Source organism: Cydia splendana, chromosome 16 (assembly GCF_910591565.1).
Source record: "Cydia splendana chromosome 16, ilCydSple1.2, whole genome shotgun sequence".
NCBI lineage: Eukaryota > Metazoa > Arthropoda > Insecta > Lepidoptera > Tortricidae > Cydia > Cydia splendana.
This window is the reverse complement of record NC_085975.1, coordinates 8,668,947-8,695,877: the sequence shown is the minus strand read 5'-3', so window position 1 is coordinate 8,695,877 and position 26,931 is coordinate 8,668,947. Positions and strand designations below refer to the sequence as shown.

The 26,931-nt window shown below is 37.7% G+C and overlaps 2 protein-coding genes across 2 annotated transcripts in view; both read right to left on the bottom strand.

Moving 5' to 3' along the window:
• Positions 1 to 7,663, bottom strand: part of LOC134798194 (hepatocyte nuclear factor 4-gamma) — a 62,931-nt gene extending 55,268 nt beyond the window's left edge. Inside the window, exon 1 of the mRNA XM_063770556.1 lies at positions 7,244 to 7,663. Within this exon, the coding sequence (XP_063626626.1) occupies positions 7,244 to 7,340 (97 nt within the window). The 5' untranslated portion in view covers positions 7,341 to 7,663. The remainder of the gene's footprint in view (positions 1 to 7,243) is intronic.
• A 5,385-nt stretch (positions 7,664 to 13,048) lies between these two features.
• Positions 13,049 to 20,083, bottom strand: LOC134798203 (protein twisted gastrulation). The gene is made up of 6 exons (XM_063770568.1): positions 19,659 to 20,083; positions 18,613 to 18,822; positions 16,052 to 16,187; positions 15,258 to 15,326; positions 13,317 to 13,509; positions 13,049 to 13,118 (listed from the first exon to the last, which is right to left on the bottom strand). Exons 1-5 carry the CDS (start codon positions 19,864 to 19,866, stop codon positions 13,401 to 13,403), a joined length of 732 nt encoding a protein of 243 aa, XP_063626638.1. The 5' UTR covers positions 19,867 to 20,083; the 3' UTR covers positions 13,049 to 13,118; positions 13,317 to 13,400.
• Positions 20,084 to 26,931: the final 6,848 nt, after the last annotated feature.

The window sequence follows — 26,931 nt, the reverse complement described above, 5'->3', positions numbered from 1 at the left end:
AGATAACGTTTTACTATAGGTACATATTTAAAAGAACATATTGCTCATTAATAAAGTATTTTAGTACACATATATTTTTATAACTTGCACTCCGCGCTCCGTTCCGTCACATATTTTATTTTCCTCTTTTACTTTAGGTTCTTTAGGTATTTTATTAGGGTCCGACTGAAAACCAGCGTTGCAGTTAATTTTACTGCAACATCATGCTGAGTCGAGCCCCTTTTTAACATCACGCTGTTTTGTTTATATGTAAACATAAATTTAATTTGTTTTAAAAGTTTTTAAGGTTTTATGTTTAAATGCTTAGACTAAATACATTAGATCTATGTTCAAATGTACCATTAATGTGATGTTTGTGATGTTAAATAAAGTTTTTCTATGTCTTCTTCTCTATGCCTTCTCATTTTAACATAATTTAAAATAAAATCAAACCATTATAAAATCAAACAATTTAAAAATCATCCCAACGCAACGATTCACTAACGTTCTTGGTTAACGGGTAGACTGAGAAAACTTAATAATCTCTGTCAAAATTACAATTACGAGTAAGTACTTACATGTAAAACTACCCATGTAATATACATAATAATTATTACAAAATTAAGTTTGGTTATCCATCCATAATTATGAGTGAAAATCGTGTTAGTTTAGTTTAAATCAACATATTGGTTATCCATGCCAGAAATTACAATATTTTATTTAATCTTAAATAACGTAAGACAATATCACAATACATGTAACGTATTAAAATGTTGATAGTTTTTGGTATTACGTTAGAAAGAGAAAATTGTCCGAGGGCGGGTAATGAATGAACGATTCCGACCGGCATTGGAGGTCACAACCTGTATTGTTTTACTTTAGGCCGTTCATGAATATTATAATAGGTCTTTAGCATTTCAATCCAGTGTCCTTTAGTATTCCTTTGCATCTGCACGTACCTACCAACAAAAATATACAAATAATTTAATTACCTGTATTTTTGTTTTAAGGCAAAGCAAAGATTTCGGGCTAGTCTATAAATTTTAAATGAACATAATTATGTCCTGAAAATTAAGAAAATTACTGGTACAAATACCAACTTTGAATCACCCGAAAACTATGTTAGACAGATTCTGGGCGATAGCCAGAAATTATGTTTTAATTTTATTCTAAACATTTGGGTAGGTATAGAGCGTGAAGATTTGGAGACTTTGGGGTTTCTGTCTATTTATGACACGTGTCGTGAAAGTAGCTAAAAATCACTACATCTTATAAAACAAAGTCCCCCGCCGCGTCTGTCTGTTTGTGTGTTTGTATGTTCGCGATAAACTCAAAAACTACAAAACGGATTTTCATGCGGTTTTCACCTATCAATAGAGTGATTCTTGAGGAAGGTTTAGGTACCTACTTATATACTTTGTTAAGGTTTACCCGTGCGAAGCCGGGGCGGGTCGCTAGTAAATTATAATACTTAACATTTAAATTCAGATAAACTGTTCACCTTGCTCTTTAACACCGAATACAATAAGTTAAATTGTCGTGCGTATAGTGAACAAAGAGAAGTATGCGTCTTTAAAGTCACTTTCCAAACAGATAATAGTTATATAGTCAGTTATGAAATAGGTCTTGTTCATAATGTTTTTTTAACAGAATATGGTTAGGTTACATTTTGTATGCGAATTGGAACCTTACAATATTTAACCCCTTACAAAGTTTAGGTACCTACCTATTTTTATTAGGGACGACAACGCACGGCGTGGGCGAAATGGGAACATTCGGGATCCTCTTCAAAGATAGGCACGAAGTAAGGTAAATTTTGTTTGACAGACTTGAATAGTCAAAATAACTTAGGTAGGTAGGTTCCGATCCATTTCCAAACAAACGTCCTAGTCGTCGTTTTCCTCTCTGGATATTAATATTATTGAAAATATTTTGATGCGCAGCATTATGCTATTACTTAATTATTATAAGAGATTTTAGGAGCAGTTAAAAATTTGTATGAAAATGGTTTTTCTCTCCTAATTCTTAAAATAAATAATAAATCTAAATAATTTAAAAAAGGGGCATAGCTATGGTTAATAAACATCAAATTATATAAATATATTTTACATACTGTCAATTTGACCTTACTTGACCACATCCGTAACACCTACGTCCGTGGTAGTTTTAAAGTCAGACCTTTGCCCGAAAAATTAACCGAAGGGCGACTCCGATGGTTTGGACATGTCATGCGCCGAGAATCCGAACACATGACACGTAAGGTGCTAGATATGTTCCCCACGCAATCACGACGAGGAAGACCCCGACTGACATGGCTGGCAACAGTGAAGAGGGATATGGAAGAAGCCCAAATCACACCTGAGACGACCCAGGACCGTGAAGCCTGGCGAAATATAACTAGGAGAGCCGACCCTAAATAATGGGAAAAGGGCAAGGAGAAGAAGAAGAAGATTTTACATACTGTCAATATCCAGAGAGGAAAATGGGGACTACGTTTGTATGGAAATGCGGCCGCGCCGTCCCCTTTCATCTTAATATCTATGTTCATTAGGTAAGTGTAAAAAGAAAACAAAAATTATCTTAATATCTATTTAGATACAAACATACAATTACGTAATATTGCATAAAATTAAACAATACATTTACTATGACACAGAAAAAGTAAGTACAAAATTGTGTGAAGTGACTCTACCTAAGTTAAATGACACAATGATGCATATTTTGTTCAAGTTTCGTACCTACGGTTGACGCTACGGTAGAATATACATCAAAAATATATACATTGTATATTGCATATGCATGTATAATTTTAATCGATGCATATATGCACATGTATATAGACAATGCAAAAAATACGACATACAAAAAATACGTGACGTAACAAAAGCTACTGACGCTCTAACCTTTGCTCGAAGGCAAAAATGGAAATGGGCGGGGCACGTAGCACGCCTGCAAGACGACAGGTGGACCAGAAGAGTAACTTCTTGGAAGGGCCCAATAGGAAAGCGTCGTAAGGCACGACCTCATACGAGATGGGAAGATGACGTCGTCAGAACCGCTGGACCTTCGTGGCTACAGGTGGCCCAAGACAGAGAGAGATGGAACCGTTTGGAGGAGGCCTATACCCAAACAGGGGTTCTTGCAACAGAACCATAGAAAAAAAAAACTTATGTACCAAATACTTAGAATTAGCATTACTTTTAACACTTATCATTATTTTTATAAAGTTAGATTATTAATTATTATATAGAAGTTAGAATATAAACAAGAAAAAAAAAAAACATACTAAAAAATTAGGAAATTGTAACACTTAGGTTAAGATGAAAACTGTAATCTTCAAATGCAAGCAAGAAATAAAAGGCTTTTTTTTTTTTTTATTTATATAGACAATAGACAGGTATACATACAAACAAATAACATAATAACCAGGGATCGTACATTTTCCAGCGTTTTTGGTGCACGAAGTGTTGTTAACAGAATTGGTATAAATAATTTCAACCCTAATGATTAATTAGCGTTTATTACGTTGATATTAACCTTAGTTTAACATTTCAGTTGAAATTATCTATACCAATTCCGTTAACACCACGCGAATCGATTTGGTGCAGCGGAGTGGTGTTAACGGAATTGGTATAAATAATTTCAACCCAAATGATTAATTAGCGTTAATTACGTTAATATTAACCTTAATTTACTATTTCAGTTGAAATTATCTATACCAATTCCGTTAACACCACTCTGCTGCACCAAAAATGCTGGAAAATGTACGATCACTGATAATAACTCTTTCTTTCTTTTGGCTTCACCGTAGTCCAATTAAAAGGACTGCCAATGTTTGACTCTTGGACTTTTACATGGATATGTAAAAGTCCAAGAGTCAAACATAGGTAAGAGCAATCAAAAGATTTCAACGCGGTCGATCGATTACATAATTATAGTTAATTACATATTGACTGAACGAACAGCAAAAATTTACTGTTCAGTCATGACATTGCCATATCTATCAGCCTATTTAATTTTAGTAATAAAAAATTCCTTAACCGTATTCGTGTAATACCTATCCTATGGAGGCTAAGTAATCAGAGTCCATAATAGATGATTAAAATTCCCAACCTCCTATATATATTTATATCAATAACACATTTTGAACCTTTGGACAAGTAATTAAGGTTTAATTTAGTACGCGGCCGAGCTAGGCCACCTCGGCAATTGCTGCAATTCAGTTGTTAGGTTCTATGATAGTGCATCACAACATAATTAATATGTGATGGACAGTTCTCAAGGTGACTGCTACAGAGAAGTTTGAACGAGTTTATAAAAATGTTTTTACATAAATTGATCTTCCTTGCGTTGTCTCAGTTTTTTAACACGGTTCATGGGAGCCTAGGGTCCACTTGGCAACTAAGGTCAATGTGGCGAAGTCCGGCATACTTTATTGTTTTTTGACTTTGGAGTGATCTAGTTCCGTTAATTATTCACCTATGTTACTGCTTGTAATCGCATACGATGAAGAATTTAATAATTAATAGTTTAGCCTTAGTGACAGATCATTTCAAGCACAAATTAAGCAAAAACAATGGCATTTTTTAAAATTCGGCGAGTAGACGGACTTCCCATGCAGTTTAAGGGAAGTCCGTCTAGTTATGATATCGGCCAATATATGGGTGCGTATATGTTCGTAGTCAAATTCCTAAAAAGAACGGATCAAGACAATGAAAAGTGTATTTTAAACTTGTTAATATACGGTTCAGATTCGAAATAAACACCATTTTTCTAAAACAAAGGCAAGTCCGGCTATATACTACCAAAATGGGGTGGTAAACCTTTTTTGCAAATAATTAAACATAATTATTTTTTTGTTTTCCGAAATAAAATATCAATAGTAATTTAAAAATGAATTTTAATCGTTTCTTTTAATAGGTATACTGAGATCAAAATTTAATAAAGTAACATCATGCGCAAAGTCTGGAGGATTTTTTGATACCTTATCAAATCGTTAAAATATTAAAATCGCAAAAACATTTGGTAATCTCTGATTTAACGAAATTCCGGCATATGACGGACTTGCCTTGAACATAATAGACGGACTTTCCAACTTAGTCAAATTTTAATATGATAAATTGTGGGACGTATAATTACAAAACTAAGCTAATTTCTGATATTTTAAAAATAGAATAAAGACAGCTGGTTCTTATGCTACCTACGTAGTTACTTTCTGATGCACAAACTTTTCAAAAACTATTTTTAACAATTTTTTTTCGAACGGCTGTCGCACTATGACTTCGAGTTCAAAACACGAAATGACTTATTGAGGCGGATTGCTCTGAAGTTGGTTGTCACAGCGCCATCTGTTTTACAGATACGGAACTAGCGCGAAAAACTGGTTAATCGACTGGACTCCAAAGTCGCATACGCCTTCATATTCAAAAGTTATAACGTGTTGACGGACTTGCCTTGTAGACGGACTTACCCACAGTGACCTTAATCCTAAGAATTGGCTTAGGCACTAGTTTTTACGAATAATTTTCATCTCGGCCCAAAGAACAGCTGCCAGATCCCTGGATCCAGTAAAATGGAGAGTACCCATAGCAAAATTAGCAATTAAACTAACTCAAGTTTCGTTGCTCTCTTTTTCATGTACCATTTTCCGGGGCTAACTCTCCGTCTCGTCTATAAGGAGAATACCTATACGTGACTTAAAATATTCAATACGGGAGGGGGTCGAAAGACCTCATGCAAAGTATGGTTATTATTAAGGTAGGTAACGCCACGCAGCCGTATGAGAGAATATCTGATTTGTTTGAATCTGTTTATTAGAATCGGGCAATGGGGGTCATGACTTCAGACAACTTGAGAGCATGAGAAATGAAACGAAAAAAATAAGTAAGTACCTAAGTAGGTACGTGTTCCGAGTGATACAAAACGATAATTGCAATAAAGTCTGTTGTTAATTAATTTCTTGAGGCATCTACTTGAAATCGTTATATTCAGACAAAATTAATTTGCAATTCTATGTTTAATTGCAATGCATGTCTACGTAGTCTTAGGTTGCCTACGTTTTAATTAGTTAGTCGTCTAAAATTATACATGTTTAACCACCGAGACGAACATGTGATACTCGAACCATGAAATGCAGAAGCTCGAGCAAGGTCGGAAAAGCCAAGTAAACTCACGATCACGGTTTCAGACTACCAGATGCCGGCAATTGTAAAATTATTCGCTCATATTACTAAGTAGGATACAGTCTTGTACTCATTCATAAGTAGCTTCATTCAAAGCTTCGGACACTTTACAGAAATGTATACGTTGTTTTAAGGTCTTTACAGACCTTGCAACTAATCGCATGCAATTTTAGATACCTACTTTATTGTGGCCAAATAGGTGCAACGAATTCAATCGAACGATCAATTACCGAAATGTAACGCATAAAATTATCGGTGAGTGTGTCAAACTAATTACTTATTGCCAATTTCTTGCTGGAAACTGACACCAAATAAATCGACACGATGTCGTTTTTACTTGTTTCTTCGTAAATCAAGTGTAACTGCACTTGACCACCAGTAAAACAAGTTGTGTGCACCGTTAAGATTTTGGGGTGCAGTGTTAATATTGCGGTCAGTGAGAATGCGATTAGTATCTCTGGGTTTTACGTGCTGTCTTCCTTAATTTTGTAGCTAGGTTGTGCACAGATTTTATTGTTCACACTTGCCTTTTTTTTGTGAGAAAAAATATACCTACTGGGTACCGTAATTTATGTCGGGACCAGTTTTGGGTGTGGGTGATGTAGGTCACAACACTCACAATCAGAAATTAGGCTCCAGTATCCTTAACTTTCCGGTACACGAGGGGAATTTTGTTTTGCTTTCAGTGTATGGAGGGGTTTAGTCCGTAGGCGGCTGGGAGAAAAAATCTCCAGCACAACCGAGTCGGGTGTGCTGCCGGATACCGGGCCGGCAGTATCCAATGGGGGCCTAGTCTAGCTGTGGATAATCATGCATGTATTCGATTCCTATCGACTTGCCTTTTAATTTAAGCACTACATATCATGAAAGCCAAATTATTATCTGTCTTTATAGCTTAAAATGTTTGCGCTACCACTGTTACTTAACAGTCTTACTTAACACTATATATACCTAGGAATCGCACAAATGTAGGTAGGTATATCTTAACGATCATTCTAGAGTGCTTCTCATAGATGCAGTAATTTCAAATTCCATTAGCATCTCCATGTCCAACTCATTTTGCAAAGTCAATGTTGTCTCACCGAGTATTTGCAGAAAGCTGTCCTCGAGCCGCATGGTGGAGGAGAGCAGGTAGTCCGTCCCCTCCAGCTCGCTGGGCACCATGACGTCGCTCCTCATCGTCACCTCCCACTCGGCCACCCTCAAACCTTTACACGCACTCGTATCGAACTGAACACTACCAAATATTTATGTTACATAATTGGATTATTTACATCACAATATATCACTGTTTAAAGCGCGTCGTGTCGTTCGGCTGCGAGTCTCGTAATTAATCGCGGCATTAGCTCGCGCGCGGCGCCGACGACGGTTCACGTGTGGCCACGATAAGGCCCGCGTCCGCGCAGTGCCGGTCTGTCGCTGGTCGGTGCGGTGCGCGCGGCCGCGGTGCGCGCTGCGTTCTGCCGCCGCGCGTCAGCTGATTCGCCCACTATAAATAATATGGAATTATTTGAATGCAGTTTAACTGTTAGCTAACCGGTGTCCCTTACGAGTCACGTGTCGGTGGATCACCGTGGGGAGACAACCTAATAATTCATGCTAATGCTAGGGGTATTACTCGCCAAATTAAACAGCTATCGGTTTAATTTATGATACCTTATTAAATATAACTACTACTTCAATAACTCTACATTGGTTTATGAGGGCGATGGCACTAAATAACATTATCTACATTCTTCAAGGTCAGTACTTACATAAAAAATAAAAGATAAGCAAGTCTACTTGTAACATACAGTTATATTCTCGTAAATAGGTCTTGGACGCTATTACTGCATCCATCCAGTCCAACCCGGCCATCTTTAACAATAGAGTAAGTAGGTGTAGAGGTACCTACTTTTACTGCCTTCAATTAAAAACATAATAAAAAGAACATAAATTCAATATGTTATTGGTGTATGCCTCATCTTGTATAAAAGATCATCGCTTGAGCTAACGAAACGTGAGTTGTAGAATATCTAGTAGGTAATTAGTAATTACGGATAAAATGGTTAGCAGAACACAGGCATGCCATGTGGTTCTACGGGGGTTCCTTGTTTCCCATAAAGTTTTAACTTTTAAGTCATAATGTAATGTTTGTTATATTATCGTTAGTCATAAAACTGAAACCGTTAACTTTTCAGGATTTTCATAAGGTTATTGTATAGATAGGTTAGGTTGGGTTTGTTTTATGGCAATCCTGAAAAGTTACGCGTTTCTGAAAAAAACCAATTATGACTAACGAAAATTCGGACAAACAATACATTATGACAACTATTTGGGAAACAATAGAGACCCGGTTCTACGCAGGCTGCTGTGCTGAGACGCCGGTGCGGCGACGCGGTTCTAATTCTAAGCAGCGCAAGGCAGAGCAGATTTTGTAAAGTATGGAACGTAGCGCCGCCGCAGCGTGCGTAGCTAAAGGACGTCCCATACTTTACAAGATCTGCTCTGCGTTGCGTGGAACTGCGTCGCCTGCGTCTCAGAATACGCTTAGCTTAGTCACTAAGCCTTAGTGTAATGTGTATTTTCATTAAAATCCGGTGTCACGGTTTGTTTACCTGCCCGTAACTCGACCGCAGTGACCCTCCAAAGTCACGTATATCGTAGACAGTTATAAATATCCACCTAGTAGGTATACATACATATGTTGTTATGTATGCCCTACGTTACCTTGCCGAGAGATAATTTATCGGTGTTTACTTATCACATAAAAATTGTACAACATCGCTTTAATATTGTTTTCGACACATGACTATAAATTTTAACCTCTAATCCTATAAAAGGCATTTAATCTAAATAGCTTATCTTAATCCATACTTCACTTATGCACGATATCTTTTCTACAAGAGTTTCTACTTGACACGTGTTCTCTTCCATAAGAGCTTTACCCCAGCCTTTCTCGATGCTCATCTCTACAAAGGAGCTCTATTATAACTTAATTAGAGCTTAAGTACGTACGACACTGCTTTGTCTCTTCAACTTAGTATAACTTCTATACGGCACGCGTCATATATTTTGTACGGGGGAGCTCTATTCGACACTTGCTGTCTCTTGAACTAGAGATTTTAACTTCTACGAAAGAGCTCTATCCAACACGATAGAATATTTTCTGCTACTTGAGCTTCTATTCGACACGTGCATGTGTCTTCAACAGGTATACAACCGTATATAGACGGTGTACTGTGCCTTTTTCGTTTTATCTATAATACAAGTTAGCTTCTGATGTTGTGTTCTGAATTTCTGAAACTACCGCTCAGCCACAAAAAAAGAAAAACGTTCTGAGCTATGTCAGGGCTGAGGGACAGCCGCGAACGTTCGTTTCCTGTATTTGGCTCTCTGATGTGTCCACTGTCCCATAAAGCGGCTTTATGCTTGCTTGTAATATTTGATGTGGTATTCAAAACAGTATACAGTATGAGTGATATACGCGTGTAATTAAAACTTCACGTACCTAGTTATGTACCAACAGCAACTTTTTAACTGACTATCGGTCTTATGTCTTCGCAGTAAGGTTCACGAATCGTGAGTTACTTTAGTCTACGGGACTGCCCACAGTCCTACAGGTATCGGTTATGTAGCGCACGGCAATCATTTATGTTTTAAATTTAAAATACAAGTAATACAGCTGCCAAAATCATACTTCATGCGTTGGGAACTCGTAACAAATTTAGTAGGCAACACCTTATTTATCTTATTGTTATCTTGACAATGCTCATAAATTTAAATGTACTTGTATTATTTTGTCAATAAGCAACTCAAGGCCTCATTACAAATAGTACTGAAATATTTTGAATTAAAACAAAGTATATATAAAACGTATACGATTTATTAAAATCTTATCAAGACAGACACATATTATCACACATATGTAGATCTCAAAAAAGTAAAATATAAAAATATGTAAAATACTCCAAAAGGCAACTTATTCACTAAACTAAATAAAGTAATCTTACATAATATTGTTAAGGCACTGCACTAGGGCATTTATGGCGGATATTACAAAAATACATCGTTCGTATAATAATAAATATTAAGTAGAACTATTCTTCAGACTACTCAATGCTGACCATTATTTTATTCCATTAAAAAAAGTGATTCCGGATTCGGAATATTCTAGAACGGATATAGAAAATGCAAAAATAATGTTTGAGGCCTGCCATCTTGTATGCCATTCTTTAGCAATCAATAATGCTGCTAACCGCGCTGGTATTTCGATTAGGTAGTACTTGGCTGCGTGGACACGCTGGCTTTGTCGAATAACCGGCGCTTTGTCTGAAAGCTAGGGAGAGCCGCAGAAAGAACCCAGACCGAAGTTGCATTAAAAAAAATTGGAACTTGTAATTGAAATCGTTGGGCATTGGTCGTCAGATACAAAAAGTCAAACTAAAGCTAATAAACTACATACTTGGTGTTTCTGAAAACATATGAGCAAAGTTTTATACTTCGCACAAATGCTTAGTTTGACATCACATTTGAATATAATTTTGCATATTTGTTTTATTTGGGTTAAGAGCCCATCAACGTGCACACTAGCGCCACTGCTAAATAATCGTGATTATTTAAATTTAACGCAAGATTTTTGAAAGATACCTTTTGAATACATCAAACTAGTTTTTATGTTGCTGGATTCGTCGATCTATGAACTCAAAACAACGGCCGTTTTAACTTTGGACGCATGATGTGCACACTAGTTGATGGGCTCTTAAGATTATTGTGTACGCTTTTTTTGTAATTTACGACATTAATAAACTAGATAATTATTTACATCATTTTAATGTAAAAAAATTCGTGCTCGTTTGGCCTTGATGTCACTTGCAGGTAGGTATCTAAACTATGGAACGCCCCTACACTAACGCGTTTTTTCATTCAAATTTTGAACCTATTGTATTAATCTATACAACTATATAACTCAACGCTTTTCTAGGAGAGATGAGGCGGATAAGAGGCGTTACACGGGTTAATATGCCTTAATTATGAAGCTTATAAACGCGTGTAGGTAACTAATTTATACATTTTCATTTTATAAATACGTACACTAATGCTATCAATATATGTATCAGGAAGTAAATAAGATAAGCATTAAGTAGTCATATTATTCTAATACATGGCATTTTTTGTACAAGCAACTCATTTGGCACTTGGAGACTTACTAGGCAGTACTTCTGGCGTGCCTGCCAAATATATAAATATAAATTGTTAATGATTTGGGTAAATTAGTTATTTTAAACAAATAGTACAATTAGTAATTTCAAAATACTACGAAATATGTACCATAATACGAAAGGACGGAAATTTCAACACAAATACATCATTAAACCAATAAAATCATTAGTAGATAATTTAAAAATTACAATCTATGTTAATTTAGTAAGGTGAATGCGGGTAAGTGTGTGTGGTTGCTCGGTAAGTATAGCTGGCCTACACATCGGGGCTCTTTACACATTGATAGGTGTTTATTGTTCATACATTGGCCCCTAAAAGCAAGTAGAAAATGTAATGAACTCGCAATAAACACTGATCAGTGTGTAAACAGCTAATGTGAAGGCCAGCCACACTTACCGGTATGCCACATTTACCCGTATTGAGCTTATATTGTATAAACGTCCGGTACGTATTAATGTTCATTGATTATATATATTAGTAATATATTATAAACTGCGAGATTATTTTTAAGATTCCCGGTTAGAAGCACTCCACCACATATTTCTTTTTATTTCGAGATTAGAGTTGCATACTCATTTCTGGATGCCCATTATAGTTTTTAACCAAAACATTTATTCAGCACTACAGCAGTTACTTAAAAAGTGGTAGGTACTTTACGTAGCTAAAAAGCAAAATTAAAGTAACAAGTAGGTACATGATTATGTATCTTAACATTATTTGCAAGTGATAGGTACAGACGAAAAGACACATATCTAATTATTTTAAAGCTCATAGACTTACTTATTGTAACTAATAATTGTCCATATTTGTACGATCTTCATAAAAAAAATTCTAGATAATTAGTAATAAAATTATACTATAAATACTGTTCCCTAACTACCGTATCTGAATTAACAAGGATTAGAAACAGATCTTATATATCTACATACAAATAAGGCATGTATTGTTAACACACAGTTAGGTACATCTTCTTCTTAAATATGTTTGATATCAAATCGAAATGTACGTGTATTTAACGAGATTCATATGATAAATCGATTTTCGATTATATCGTAATATTTTGAGTATATTTTAAATATGTTTTCCACAAATCAAGTAAGGGAGCACTTTACAATTTCACACTTTGACCGCCAAAGATGTCCAAGATGATAAGTACTTTAGGTATTTTAATAAAATGGTCCAACACCAACACATTAACCTGACCAAATAAGATGGCAAATCTAAGTGCAAAAAAATAGTTAGTAAGATACTATACGTATCAATTTTACTATTGACTGAGAGTTGAGAATCGCTACTCGTCGTGAACCCATTTTATCCTCGATTCAGTTACGGCAAAACTAGAAAATATGTGAACCACATATACATTACAACAGGCGAAAAAGGAATTATATTTCTTTTACCTCTGATAAGTCTGATATAACAGAAAGACGGCACGTCCTATAATCAGATTGACGTGAAGAATAAGGGTCGGTTGCACCAAACCGTCTGTCATCGTTAAAGCGTTCGCTAAATTTTATTGTATGGGATATTTCATAGATCTCTGCTGCGTGATGTTGATCAGTCTGTTGGTGCAACTGGCCCTAAGTAATGGAGAATAAACCTTGACGATACAGTAGTTTCACATAGAAACAACATGTAAGCGTCTACTGACAAAATTCTACTGACTAACTAAAATAAGCCTGTCTAAGTCCTGAGTGGAAGCTCGAAGCGGAGCGTTCGGCGGAGCGTGCAGCGTGGCGTCGGGCTCACAAGCGACTTGAGCAGCGTGCACGAACGGCTCGGCCACGACATTGCGCGACTGGCGGCGGCGACAACCATAGGTGGGAACGGAAGATCCGATCGCTGTGTCTCGTTCCAACCTATGGCCGCTGCTTGTCGCTGCCGCCGCCGCGAGATGTCGTGGCTGTGCATTAAGCCCGGCCCTATACGTTTGCATTTGTTTCACATGCACGCCGCACGCCCCGCCCCGCTGCACGCCCAACTCGAGCGTCAGGACTTACACTTAAAGAGGCGTGGTCAGATCTTACGTCCTACAGGCTAGGAGTTGTGCTTGGCGTCGGCGACAGACATGACTTCTTCTCCGTAGTCCAGCTCGTCGAAGGCTAGCTCGTCATCCTCCTCCTTGCCGGCGGGGCAGCCTGGGCATCTGAAATCAATATGCTTTTTGTTAATACAAAGCCTTATAAAACAAAGTCTCCCGCCGCGTCTGTCTGTTTGTGTGTTTGTTCGCGACAAACTCAAAAACTACTGAACGGATTTTCATGCGGTTTTCACCTATCAATAGAGTGATTCTTGAGGACGGGGCGGGTCGCTAGTAGTTAATTAAAACAGGGTAGCATCGCAGCATAACTAGTAATTACTTTTCTTGGTCTGCAAGATCAACCTTGCTTTTTACAATATCCTCTTTTAAGTTTTGATCATGTACCTATCCCACGACTAGGCAGCTCCTTTCGGCATAACGATTTATGTCGTTATTCATAAACGCGATGCTGGCAAATTACTGGCCTGAATCGACTAGCTATAAATTGTTTGTCTTTATCTGTCATTTTGACTTATGTGTTTTTAAGAAAGGCATAAAACATAATTTAACTAAATCAAGCCCGTAAAGTTTTATGAATAAGGGGTAAATCTTTTCAAAGATTTTAATACAACCGTATAGGTACCCTAATTATGTTATTTTAGGCCCTTCCCCACTACTTAAAGGTCTTTGCTTGTTATTCGATAATAAAACAAAGATACGAAAGTAAAAATAAAATGTACATCCAGCTGGAAAAGTGCATGACCATAAAATATTGCGTCCATGCAATTTTGCAGCTCGCTGTACCTGATCAAAACCACTCATCACCTCTATTAACAAAAATAAGTTCCATGTGATATTAATAAAGTCAAATTTATGACGTACATCGATTGATACAAGAATACTGTACGAATTGCCACCTGTGTGTTATCTGATATGTTTCCGCGGTCATTATGATAATGTTCGCGCCGCGCCCTCACAGGTGGTCGGTACTAGTCGTATACATTTTATGTTCTTTAATCCTTAATATAAATCATAAATGTTAAAACTAAAGAGACGAATGAATAGCGGGCATATAGAGCTCAAATCAGGTGAACTTTTAGTTTAGGTTTAGACCGTCATTTATTTAACAAAGCTATTGAATTCTTTGTGCACTGCGGCTAGTTCCCTGTATGACGGCTTCTGTTCTAAATGAAAATAAATGTCATATAAAAAGTTATTTTACCATTTTATCCCTATGGTTCAAAATATAACAAGTAATTCGGTTATGAGACCTGCAAATAGCTGTTGTATTGTTCTAGGCCCAATAGCTACAATGCCTACATTATAGGCCCTACAACATGTGAGAATTACCGAAAAATAGTAATTCGATAAGTACATAAAATAAATACTGTTAACGATAACTGTTGTCTGTTATAATGATAATTGGTGGCACCCTTTTGGAGATATGACCAAAAACCGGCCTCATCAGGTGTGGGTCACTCCGCGATTTCGTCGCTTTGCTACAGGCTACAGGTAGCTAAATGTACATCCGTTCCACACCAATTTTGGGGAAAGCCATAAGCCGCGCGTGGCGCTGTCGCCACCTAGCGGCCATATCTGTGCTGAGCGTAACAGACGCGTTTTGTTAGAGAGTGAGTCTTCTGTACCTAGTACTATTATTTATTCTGTGGCCTCATTAATAAATATAAGTGGCATAGCTATATGTATTATTTTGCTTTCACGCACTTTGCGTGTTTTTATTGTAGTCCTATATGTAAGTATATTCCATCAAGTATTCGCGGAGTGTTGTTTATCTTTCAGCGGCGGGCTATTTTCACACGATTGTTTATACAACGGGCATACGCTGGACTTTGTTATGGGATTTTGAACCTTACCTGCTCTCGTTGAGGCCGTATGACAGGCATTTATCGCCCACACACTCGCAGCAGCCATCGTGGAACCACCTGAAAACAATATCGGCACATATTAATGGATTTGAAATTAGATTCAGTTCTTCAAATATATATTATCCTTTAGGAAGAAACAAATTTCTCTATGTAGGTAGTGAAGAAGTCCGGGTCATTCGAATGATCGTAAATTGTGCGATACTTTGCATATATGTAAGGGCTGATTTAGACGGCGCGCGAAGTCGCATACGATTTTAGTTACATTGCGGACTGTTGGTTACGTCCAATTCAACCGACCGATCAAAACCCGCAATGTAATGAAACTCGCATACGAGTTCTCGCATCGTCTAAATGAGCCCTAAGGGTCCACCTGTCCAATGTCAGTGCGTCTCACTCTCTCATTAAAACAAAATGTGAGACGCAATACACATTGGACAAATAAATTGGATAGGTGGAATACCACCCTAAGACCGCGGCCTAGGGGGTTTACGAAATATTAATTCGCGACTGTAGAATATTTCGAGTATGATTTCTTTTAAGCAAAACTAGAGTTAGACCAAGAAAAGTGCAGCCATTTTGATAGCCCACGCAGTGCAAATGTTATTTTAAACGTCAAACTTCTATGAAATTATGACGTATAAATAAAACTTGCACTGCGTGGGCTATCAAAATCGCTGCAGACTTTTCTTGGTCTAACTTTATCAATCCATCGTTCACGCGAAAGAGTCGAATATTGCCGGATGTATAAAGCAAGGCTGCGGTAATATAAACTATGATCTTACCGCAAGCTGCTGGCGCCCATGGACCGGCACAGTGTCCGGCACTTGTCGCTGGACATGCACTGCGCCATGTACGCGATGGTGCAGTTGAATGTCACCACGTCGCGGCTGGTCGGCTCCGCTTCCTGCTCTATGCTCTCTGTAAATTAACATTTATGATGTTAGTTTTCGATTCTTGCATTTCATGTAAATATACCTATGTAGGTATAAGTAAGTACCTTCCTTTTCTACGTTTGACTACGTAGTAAGTAGTAAGGTAGGTTGCTAGCTAGCTAGCGAAATCCATCTAGGCAGCTTGTGTGAGAGGTTTACACACCTCTTACTACCTTTACAAAATAAACAGGTTATTTCTACAGATATCTGAAACGTTGACGACATTTGATTGTACATTATAAAATCCTAATTGATCAAGTGTTTTTGTACTTTACACGCAAGAACGAAGCTCAGAAAGCAACATCAAGAAGTAACTAATTATTAAAAAGTAATTAAAACAACGATCAATAACATAAACCCTAAAATAGCTAGGTGGGGTAGTATCTAATAAATATATTTTCACTACTATAAATTACATTCTAACGCGAAATTAATATTCCTACTTGTTTAGCTTGTAACAAAATCTCAATCTCATGAGCTCATGACAGTTATGACAAATGGCAACGTTAGATATGATTTAATTAGCATAATAAGATGCAGGTGCTGTTTAATTTATTTCACCACTGCGATGTTTATACTGGCGCGCTAAGCTTATCCGACGTATCTGCGTTTAGGAACTCATTCAATTATGTAACTTAATGTATGAAAACAAGGAATAAATTGAGTGAGTTTTCAAATGCATATAGCGGAAATGACTTGCGCGATATTACCAATACATCACGCCAAATAAAAGGCGATTATATGCTTGAGAACTCTTCGAGCAGGTAGGCAATAGGCATTCCAAAACAATGACTCATTAGGGGATCACGCGGCGGGGGACCCTTTTTATTGCCGACTTGTGTGGCATTGAGAACCCTTTGAAGATTAACCGTATTGTTCTATTCTATGGTTAATGTAATGTGAATGTAACAGTTAAGTAGCTGAGGAAGTTTGCACTTATCTTATCAGTGAGGCAGAAACTGTTAGTTCTAGGAATTTGATAGTGCTTATTATGAATAGCAGCGTATTGTATTACGTTCGCGGAAACTTTGATTTGGATTGTTTCCAGCATGAAGATGAAACATTTGTTACTTTTGGAATCGATGTTACAGGGTTATAACTTTCTCATCAACTATCTTCAATCAAAATTACAATTTTAGGTAGGTCTATACCTATAATAAGTCATCATCTTCCTCGTGTTGTCCCGGCATTTTGCCACGGCTCATGGGAGCCTGGGGTCCGCTTGACATCTCATCCCAAGAATTGGCGTAGGCACTAGTTTTCACGAAAGCGACTGCCATCTGACCTTCAAACCCAGAGGGTAAACTAGGCCTTATTGGGATTAGTCCGATTTCCTCACGATGTTTTCCTTCACCAAAAAGCGACTGGTAAATTTATATCAAATGATATTTCGTAGGTACATAAGTTCCGAAAAACTCATTGGTACGAGCCGGGGTTTGAACCCGCGACCTCCAGATTGAAAGTCGCACGCTCTTACCGTTAGGCCACCAGCGCTCATCTACATCTGGCCTACATCCATTGTGCTGGTTCGAGTTCGAGATAATATGTCGCACATGTTTCGTACAATCAAAAAATCCCCGATTTCTTAAAGTGAATTGAAATTATAAGTAGGACCTTAGGACTATTTCAAATTTTTAATATTACGTATCATAATATTGTTAAATGAAGGATACTTGCAATACAAGTAATGCAGTAGAAATATGGTTAAAGGCGTATAGACACTATAGAGTATAGACCAGCGGTCGGCAACCTTTTAGCAGCTAAGGGCCACATAGTAGTTAACGAAGTTGACGCGGGCCGCACTTTGTTAATATGTGTGACTTTATCAGACATTGTCGTTTGTCAATATTACATACAAAATAGCCAGGGGGGCTCGCGGGCCACAAGTGAGAGGTTCGCGGGCCGCATGGGGCCCGCGGGCCGCTTGTTGCCGACCGCTGGTATAGACTAATGTTAGATACTGGACAGGTTTGGCAACTTTCGTTGCAGGAGGATGATACTTAATGGGCTAATAATATCAGACCTAAGTTAAGGGAATTGCAAGATTTTTATCTCTGCATACTTACAGACATGACATTTATTAAATCTACCAACATAGGTAGTTGCAACATCGTCCTGGCATCGCCACTATTAGACGAGGCCAGGTTGATGTGCAAACTATACTTAAATGTGATGTAGTGGTGTAGGTAATACTTCACTACTACATCATATTACTATTAGATCTCATTACGGGGATGAAACCCCTTAAAAAAAAGAATAAAAAAAAATACTTACAGACGGAATACAATTTTCATTTTTTCAGTACTTCAGACTCAAATAAAAAAAAGAATAACTATATTTCCAGTATTCCCGCCAAGTACATCAATTAAAAGTTTTGATACTTATACACCGTATAAAATTAGCGAACTTACGCAAATGATACACCAGTTGATTGTCTTTAGCAGGCCTGTATGCAGATATGTCAAGATCCACCGGGTATGTGATTGACAGCCACCGCTCCTCTGGGTCTGGATCACTGGTCAGACTACTGAACAGGACAGGGACACTGTCGGCTGCCAGCTCTTCCACATAGGATATTTTTGACAGTGCAGTTGCTGTGTCATTTGGTTTAGGGCACATATCTGTAACAATAAAATTGATATAGCAATAATTATTATTTTGTTTTCACACTAGAAGATTGTTTTTATTTGGAGCAAATTGACAGAAATCAAGAGAAGAGGTGTTTATCCAACAGAATAATCCTCACATAGGCTATAAAAAAAGTGAAGAGTCCTTTGACAAAAACAAGAAAATAAAAAATTATACACTACTGAACTTCAAGAACATGGCTGTTAAAATTTAATAAATACAATAGTAGTTTGTGTTACAAGGGATCAAAATTATATTTTTCCGTCAAGGGCGGACATTGAATCCTGAACGAAGCGATGGATTCTAAAGTAGAATCCTGAGCATAATGAGGGATTCAAGTGTTAACGCCCAAGACGAAATAATTTTGATACCATGTGACACATCCTGCTTTTCACATCAACTATGAGGAAATTGTTATGTTCCAAAATATGTATTATTTGACCAAAAAAAATAGTATGCAAGAAAGAAAAAATCGTGTCCTAGAACAGAAAAGTACAACTTTGATCCCTCCTAGCAGGGAAGAAAAGTGCCACTTTGATCCCTCCTAGCGGGGAAGAAAAAGCCCTTTTTCGAATAGGGGATGTGAAAAATTAATTTGTAATAACTACATATTATAATTCAAATCAATTGAACACATGTGTGGCTCCAATGACATAATTCCGTAACATGTTTGGTGCCCGCAATGTATGTATGTCAACATGAGCACGAAAGTAGAAGGGCTATTAGGTATTTTATAAAGTTTTTGTACCCTTGGGTGAATCAAATATGCCCTTAATAACATGACCCTACATCTGTTATTCATCTGTTACTAGAAGAACAGAATGCTTACCAACACAGCTGCAGCACTCGCTGTACAAAGTACTTAAGCAGCTAAAGCACTCTTTACAACATGAGCAGTCCTTCAGGTCACACTTGCATGACTGGGTCAACATGCATTTGGACACGACGCTGGCGCAAATAGCCTCGTTGCACGCGAAAACTATAGGCAGGGCCAGCAGAAGGGCTCCAACCAACACTCCGCACATCTTCAGAGACATGGTGAGAGTTCCACTTAGTTGAACCAATGGCAAAGGCAACAAACCTAAGTTAACACTTGTAACATATGAACATAAAACTAGTTTAGAACACTAGTTAACACACACACAAAAACAAGCAAATATATTAAATTCCTCGAACTACACGCATTCGAAGCGAATGACAGTTCCCAACATGCGTCTACGCAAAGCAAAGGATGAAAATAAAATAAATATTTTTTTTAGGACAAGTTGTTTTGTTGTTTGTTTTCTTTGTCTCTTTTTGGTACATTCAGTTTTCATATTGGTCGAGTGAGAGACACAATGGATTCGTCGATAGTCGTGGCCTTGACAATACTGAATGAACCAAACGAATGAATGAAGTGAATGAATTCAAATTATTGCCAGCTGGAAAATATCAAGATATTGAATGAAACGTCAAAAAAAATTATTTTGACAATTTGTGTCATTTGCCTCCATCTTGATTTCAACCTCGCATGGCCCCAACATGGCCCGCGAATATTTAAAATAGGGTGTATTACTGCAATGTTCTGCCGCCAGAGTGCAGCACTAATTTGTTTAGTAAACTATTGAGTAACTTATACACACTAGGCCTTAAACAGTTTTTTAATCATAGAAGGTAGGATCGTATAGAAGTGGTATACGCGTGCCTCCGTGAGGGACAAAACCAAGGGCCCAACGTTTTTTGTTCTCTTTCACGGCGCAGCAACTAGTATCATTTCTCTCTCCTCGCTCTTTTAAAAATGCCGTTTGTCAAAAAAGGACAACCATACTGTTGACAAGATGGACTTCAAATCAAGTGTTGCCTTTTTTGATGCGCCCAGGCTGTGTATGTGTGCGTAAAAGCGTATATGTGTGCTCTTTTAGGGATGTGAAAAGTCGATTTTAATCATGTTATATATCGATAAACGCTACACAGCGGAACGAAATAGCGATTAATTGAAGCTTCAATATCTTCGTTAAACATGAACATAATTGAAATGCTAATGGATAATGAATATATTATAATGTAATAAAATAATTCAATTATTGCGGAACACATATTTTAGTAGGTGTTTATGTATTTTAATTAAATATTTGAACTTTCCCTTGGTTCGCTGCTGGCGCGTGACGATAAAATTGTGATCTGATAACCACAATAAAGATTAAAAGCGTTTTTGTTCATTTTAGGTATCGTTAAACCTTTGAAGTAAAATTAAAATTGCAAGAAATGTCGATAGTTTATCGATATGACTTTATCGACATGGCTACAGCAAGGTGGGCCTCATTGTTAATCGTACACTAAACAAAAGTGGCAACAGTGACAGCTCGCTGAGACGGGATCTCTAAATATTATATATCTATGGACAAAACATCCGCAAATGCGACACTGTGATTGGTCGAATTCATTTGTTGCCCACCATTATCCATACTAAAAAAAAAGTCTCACATTTTATTTGTTCCCCACAAATAAAATGTGAGACTGTGAAAAGGACAAACAATAATAGCTCTTTCGCTGCTACTCCTACTGAAAGATACATAAGACTATCCCGTTCTGTCAGTTACCCCCACCACTCATGCCAGATCCAGTTATATCCTAGATTCATGTTTTTGATAAATTTCACTATGACATTGATGCATCAAGGCGGTTTGTTTACAGGTGGCATAGAAGGTAGGATCGTATAGAAGTGGTATACGCATGCCACGGTGAGGGACAAAACATACGCAAATGCGACGCTGTGATTGGTCGAATTCATTTGTTGCCCACCATTATCCATACTAATAAAAAGGTGGGGAACAAATAAAATGTGAGACTGTGACAAGGACAAACAATAATAGTTCTTTTGCTGCTACTCCTACTGAAAGATACATAAGACTATCCCGTTCTGTCAGTTACCCCCACCACTCATGCCAGATCCAGGTATATTCTAGATTCATGACAGGTGGCCTACCGCGAAACGCGAAAATCGTAATTTCGTTATCTGCCTCTCTATTGATCGAATAAGCAAGAGTGACAGAGAGGCAAAAACCGAACTTTCGATTTGTCGTGTTTCACGGTAGACCATGTGATTGAGCAAGTGACGCCCTCTACGCAGAGTTTTGCGTAATATTCCCTATTGATACAAAAATAAAATTAATTTATCATGCTTTCATGCTGATGCTAAAATGTGAAAGTAATAGATACGACTTAATTTATTACAGATAATAGTTTTACTTAAATGTTACGTACATTTAATAAGAAAGATTACTGAAAGAAACTCTTTAAGGTTTACTCGGGTAATTCCGAATGTCGAAAACTGTCGGATAATTCCGAAAGAGACTTTTATTATGATGGAATTAAGGGTGATTTTCATCTGAATTTCGGAATTATCCGACATTCGGTAATACCCGAATACACCTTATTGTATAAAAGTGTTATAAAATGAATATAAAACTAAAATTAATTACAACTAAAAACTAAAGCTAAAAAATTAAAAATGCTATAAAAAATTTGCGCCCTTGGTAAGGTGCCCATCACGCAGACAGCGTTCCCGCGCTGGCTTGCTATGGCCAATCTTTGCGCGAGAAAGCTGCCTGCACGAGGGTCACCTGTGGCCTGCCTTAGGCGTTTGCTGAGCTCCTTGTGGAGCCCCCGAGCCCCCCTACCCCACGGACCTAAAGTCTCGACGCCGAAGGCTACAAATTCGTATAGTTCGTTTTTTTTAGCATTAGAAATAAGGTAAACAATCTTGATGTGTCTTTTATTTGAAAACCACTATTTAAAAATAAGTGACGGCAAATATGTAACAATTATGAATCTAATACGATCATTTATATTCTTCATCTTTCATAAGTAATAGTTACTGATTTTTAAAAAGCGTTTTTCAATTAAAAGATATATCAAGATCGCTTACCTTCTTTCAAGTTCTTTATAATGCTAAAAAAACGAACTATAGTGTGCGCCGAGACAACTATATTTATTCGCCTTGAAACGTTCTCGGACGTCAGCCGCCGCCCCTGCCTGATTAGAAGGATAACTGGTAAGTATTTTAAAGTTTGCTACTACCATATTTCCATAGAATAAGAATATTATTATTGGTAAGTACAGTACATAAAGCGGCTTGTAAACTATGAGTAATTAGAGAAAATGGCCTTGGAGTGGCCGGCGCTGGCCCATCGTGTAGAGGAGCCATAATAGGTAACTATTTAACTATGGTTGCAAATATTGATGAATAAAACTGTATTTAGTCAGACTATGGTTACCACAGCCAGAGTTATATAATTATTGTGGCATGTTTAAATAAGATACTTATAGGTACCTATACCTATATTAATATTATATGTACTTATGTGTTAATAAGTTTATGTGCTGCGCGCTATGAAAGTTACTTTTCACCACACCAGCTCGGAAAGGCTTACTTTGCACTTCAAAAACTGATAGCAAAGTTGCATTTTATTCACATGTGAGGCAAAGTAATCAAATGCAAATTTTGAGTTATTTTCTTAATTTGCTGGTAGAATTGACTTTTAAATGATGATTTTGGATGATACATATTTAATAAACATTCATTTGGATTTGATTTGGTTTGATTCTGTTTGATATTTTACATTTAATATTCAAGTATTCGTTAGAAGAGGCTGTTACAACTTAAAAGTGCAATTTAGAGAATGTATAAGTATTACTTTGGAGAAAAGAGCAATTTAGAAAATGTATAAGTATTATAATATCGAACCTAAGTATAAGTCAGTAGTACCTAATAATAACCAAAACTGTGAAATTGTGAACCACCAATTTTTGCTACACCTTTCCAGGGTCCATGTATATAACATCTGTACCATGATGGTATGCAATTAAAGAGCTCTTATCTTATCTCTTAATATTTGCTTCGGGTTGGTGTGGTGAAAAATTTTGTGTTTCACTCGAGGGCAAATTTTGTTTAACCCTCGTGCTTTGAAACCCTCGCAACGCTCAAGATTCCATTTATCGAACCACTCGCTACGCTCGTGGTTCAATTTTGGAATCTTTCGCTTGCTCGGGTATCAATATTAGCACGAGCGGTTAAACAACAACTTTGGGCAAAGTAAAACAAATAACTATTTTAGGGTTCCGTACCAAAAGGGTAAAAACGGGACCTAACACTCCGCTGTCCGTCGTATCTCATGAACCGTGATAGCTAGGCAGTAGAAATTTTCACAGATGATGTGTTTGTGTTGCCGCTATTACAACAACTGGGTACTAAAAACGTGATTTTGTTTGCCGTTTTTGCGTAATGGTACGGAACCCTTCGTGCGCGAGACCGACTCCGCCGGCCTCCGCCGGCCGGCTTTTTTAGCTTGTATTATCCTTGTTGGTATGAAGAGGGCGTATATGCAATCGACACTGGCTTGACAGGTTTATTTTAAATATAGAAGCTCAAGTTGAATGCTGTTTTAAAAAAAACTTGAGAATGTCAAATGACTCTATAGCCAGACCGTAAAAAGTCTGCAGCGATTTTGATAGCCCACGCAGTGCAAGTGTCATTTTAAACGTCAAACTTCTATGAAATTATGACGTATACATAACACTTACACTGCGTGGGCTATCAAATCCGCTGCAGACTTTGTTTGGTGCGACTCTACTTCCATCTGTCGTCATGATAACTGATATCTTGTGATTGTAAATTATTATTATTATTAAATAAATAACGTGTTAACAAACTAAAAGTGCCTTCCAGTATTTCTAATAAAACTCCAAAGACCTCCTGTAACGATTTACAATCCTAACTCTAACCAGATCCCGCCGCCGCTGGGATGAAAAGTTGTATTTCTCATACAAACCCAAATTAAGTTATATGAAAATCTCTGCCTTTTAAGTCTTTCACTACGGCTCGGAGCTAGATGAGCACTCTCAGCAAAAAAACTATTTTTTTTTCATGTTGCTCAAATAATAAATTGTATAACACTATACCTATTACTAATATTAATTTTCATCACACTCGCTCAGTAAATGTGGAATTGCACGCAGGTTTAGCGGGAGTTATAGAAAAAGCGTTCTCCCTAGGGAGTTATGAAGTTTCTAGTGCCATAGTTAACAGTTTTTTGTCTTTATACTTAATTTTCGTATCGCAAGTGTGATGAAAAACATTGTGTGTAACTCGGGGCGTAATAATATTGCAAACTCGAGTCTATAAATCGCTCCGGCAAGCCGTCGCGATTTAAATTACTCTCGTTTGCACTATTTAACTTACGCTCCATATTGCACAATGTACTATTGTGATGTTACCTTCCCTCCCTGCATATACTATTCCTGGGAGCATAATTCCCCGATTAATTAAGTAAATGGCACTTCTGTAATTAAAATAAGGTATTGGACTAAATACCTATTTGTGGGCAATGTCATTTGTAAGGTCGGAGTTGTGGAGTGCTGTTGTTTTGACTAAAGCCTTTGCAAACATACCTATATACATACAAGTTGTTGAATTGTGTGTCATTTTATAACACCATGTCTGATAATTACAGGCAAGTCATAACACTTAGGAACGTACTGAAAATGTTATACATTTAACTTTACGTCACCCTAGGCCCCCCTAGTAGCATTTTCGTTGGGGCCCACGGTGCCAACGGTAGGGAAAACGTTGGGATGAGGTTCGTTCCGTAGCCAACATTAAAATTTGTATTGGCCCACCATCGCATTTACCAACATTCGCTGTGGCACAGATGCCCAACAATGGGCCTTTGTGTATTTTGGTACCGTTGGCTAAACAACGATAATATTCGTTGGCCCAATGATGACATATATCGCATTTACCAACATTGGCTGTCGCACGGATGCCCAACAATGGGCCATTGTGTATGTTGGTAACGTTGGCTAATCAACGATATCATCCGATGGCCCAATGATGACAAATATCGCATTTACCAACATTGGCTGTGGCACTGATGCCCAACAACGGGCCTTTGTTTATTTTGGTAACGTTGGCTAATCAACGATATCATCCGATGGCCCAATGACGACAAATATCGCATTTACTAACATTGGCTGTAGCATTGATGCCCAACAATGGGCCTTTGTGTATTTTGGTTACGTTGGCTAATCTTCGATATCATCCGATGGCCCAATGATGACAAATATCGCATTTACCAACATTGGCTGTGGCACTGATGCCCAACAATGGGCCTGTGTTTATTTTGGTAACGTTGGCTAATCAACGATATCATCCGATGGCCCAATGACAACAAATATCGCATTTACCAACATTGGCTGTAGTATTGTTGCCCAACAATGGGCCTTTGTGTATTTTGGTAATGTTGGCTAATCAACGATATCATCCGATGGTCCAATGATGACAAATATCGCATTTACCAACATTGGCTGTGGCACTGTTGCCCAACAATGAGCCTTTGTTTATTTTGGTAACGTTGGCTAATCAACGATATCATCCGATGGCCCAATGTCGACGAAAATCGCATTTACCAACATTGGCTGTAGCATTGATGCCCAACAATGGGCCTTTGTGTATTTTGCCGTTCGTTAATCAACGATAACATTTGTTGGCCCAGTGAGGACATTTATCGCATTTACCAACATTGGCTGTGGGACTGACGCCCAACAATGGGCCTTTGTGTATTTTGGTACCGGTGGCTAAACAACGATAACATTCGTTGGCCCAGTGAGCACAAATATCGCATTTACCAACATTGGCTGTGGTACTGATGCCCAACAATGGGCCTGTGTGTATTTTGGTACCGGTGGCTAAACAACGATAATATTCTTTGGCCCAATGATGACATATATCGCATTTACCAACATTAACAGTGGCACTGAAGCCCAACAATGGGCCTTTGTGTATTTTGGTAACGTTGGCTAATCAACGATATCATCCGATAGCCCAATGATGACAAATATCGCATTTACCAACATTGGCTGTGGCAGGGACGCCCAACAACGGGCCTCTTATGGCCCTCTGTTGGGAATCTTCGGGAGGGCCTTTGTCGAGGGCCCTCCAGCAAATCGTACGGCCAAATGTAACAATTAACCAACCATCAAACAAATGTGTATAGGCCCAACCACGGCCCAACCAAAACCACCACCGTTGAATAATTGTATGATTTATTTAAATAGGCCCAACG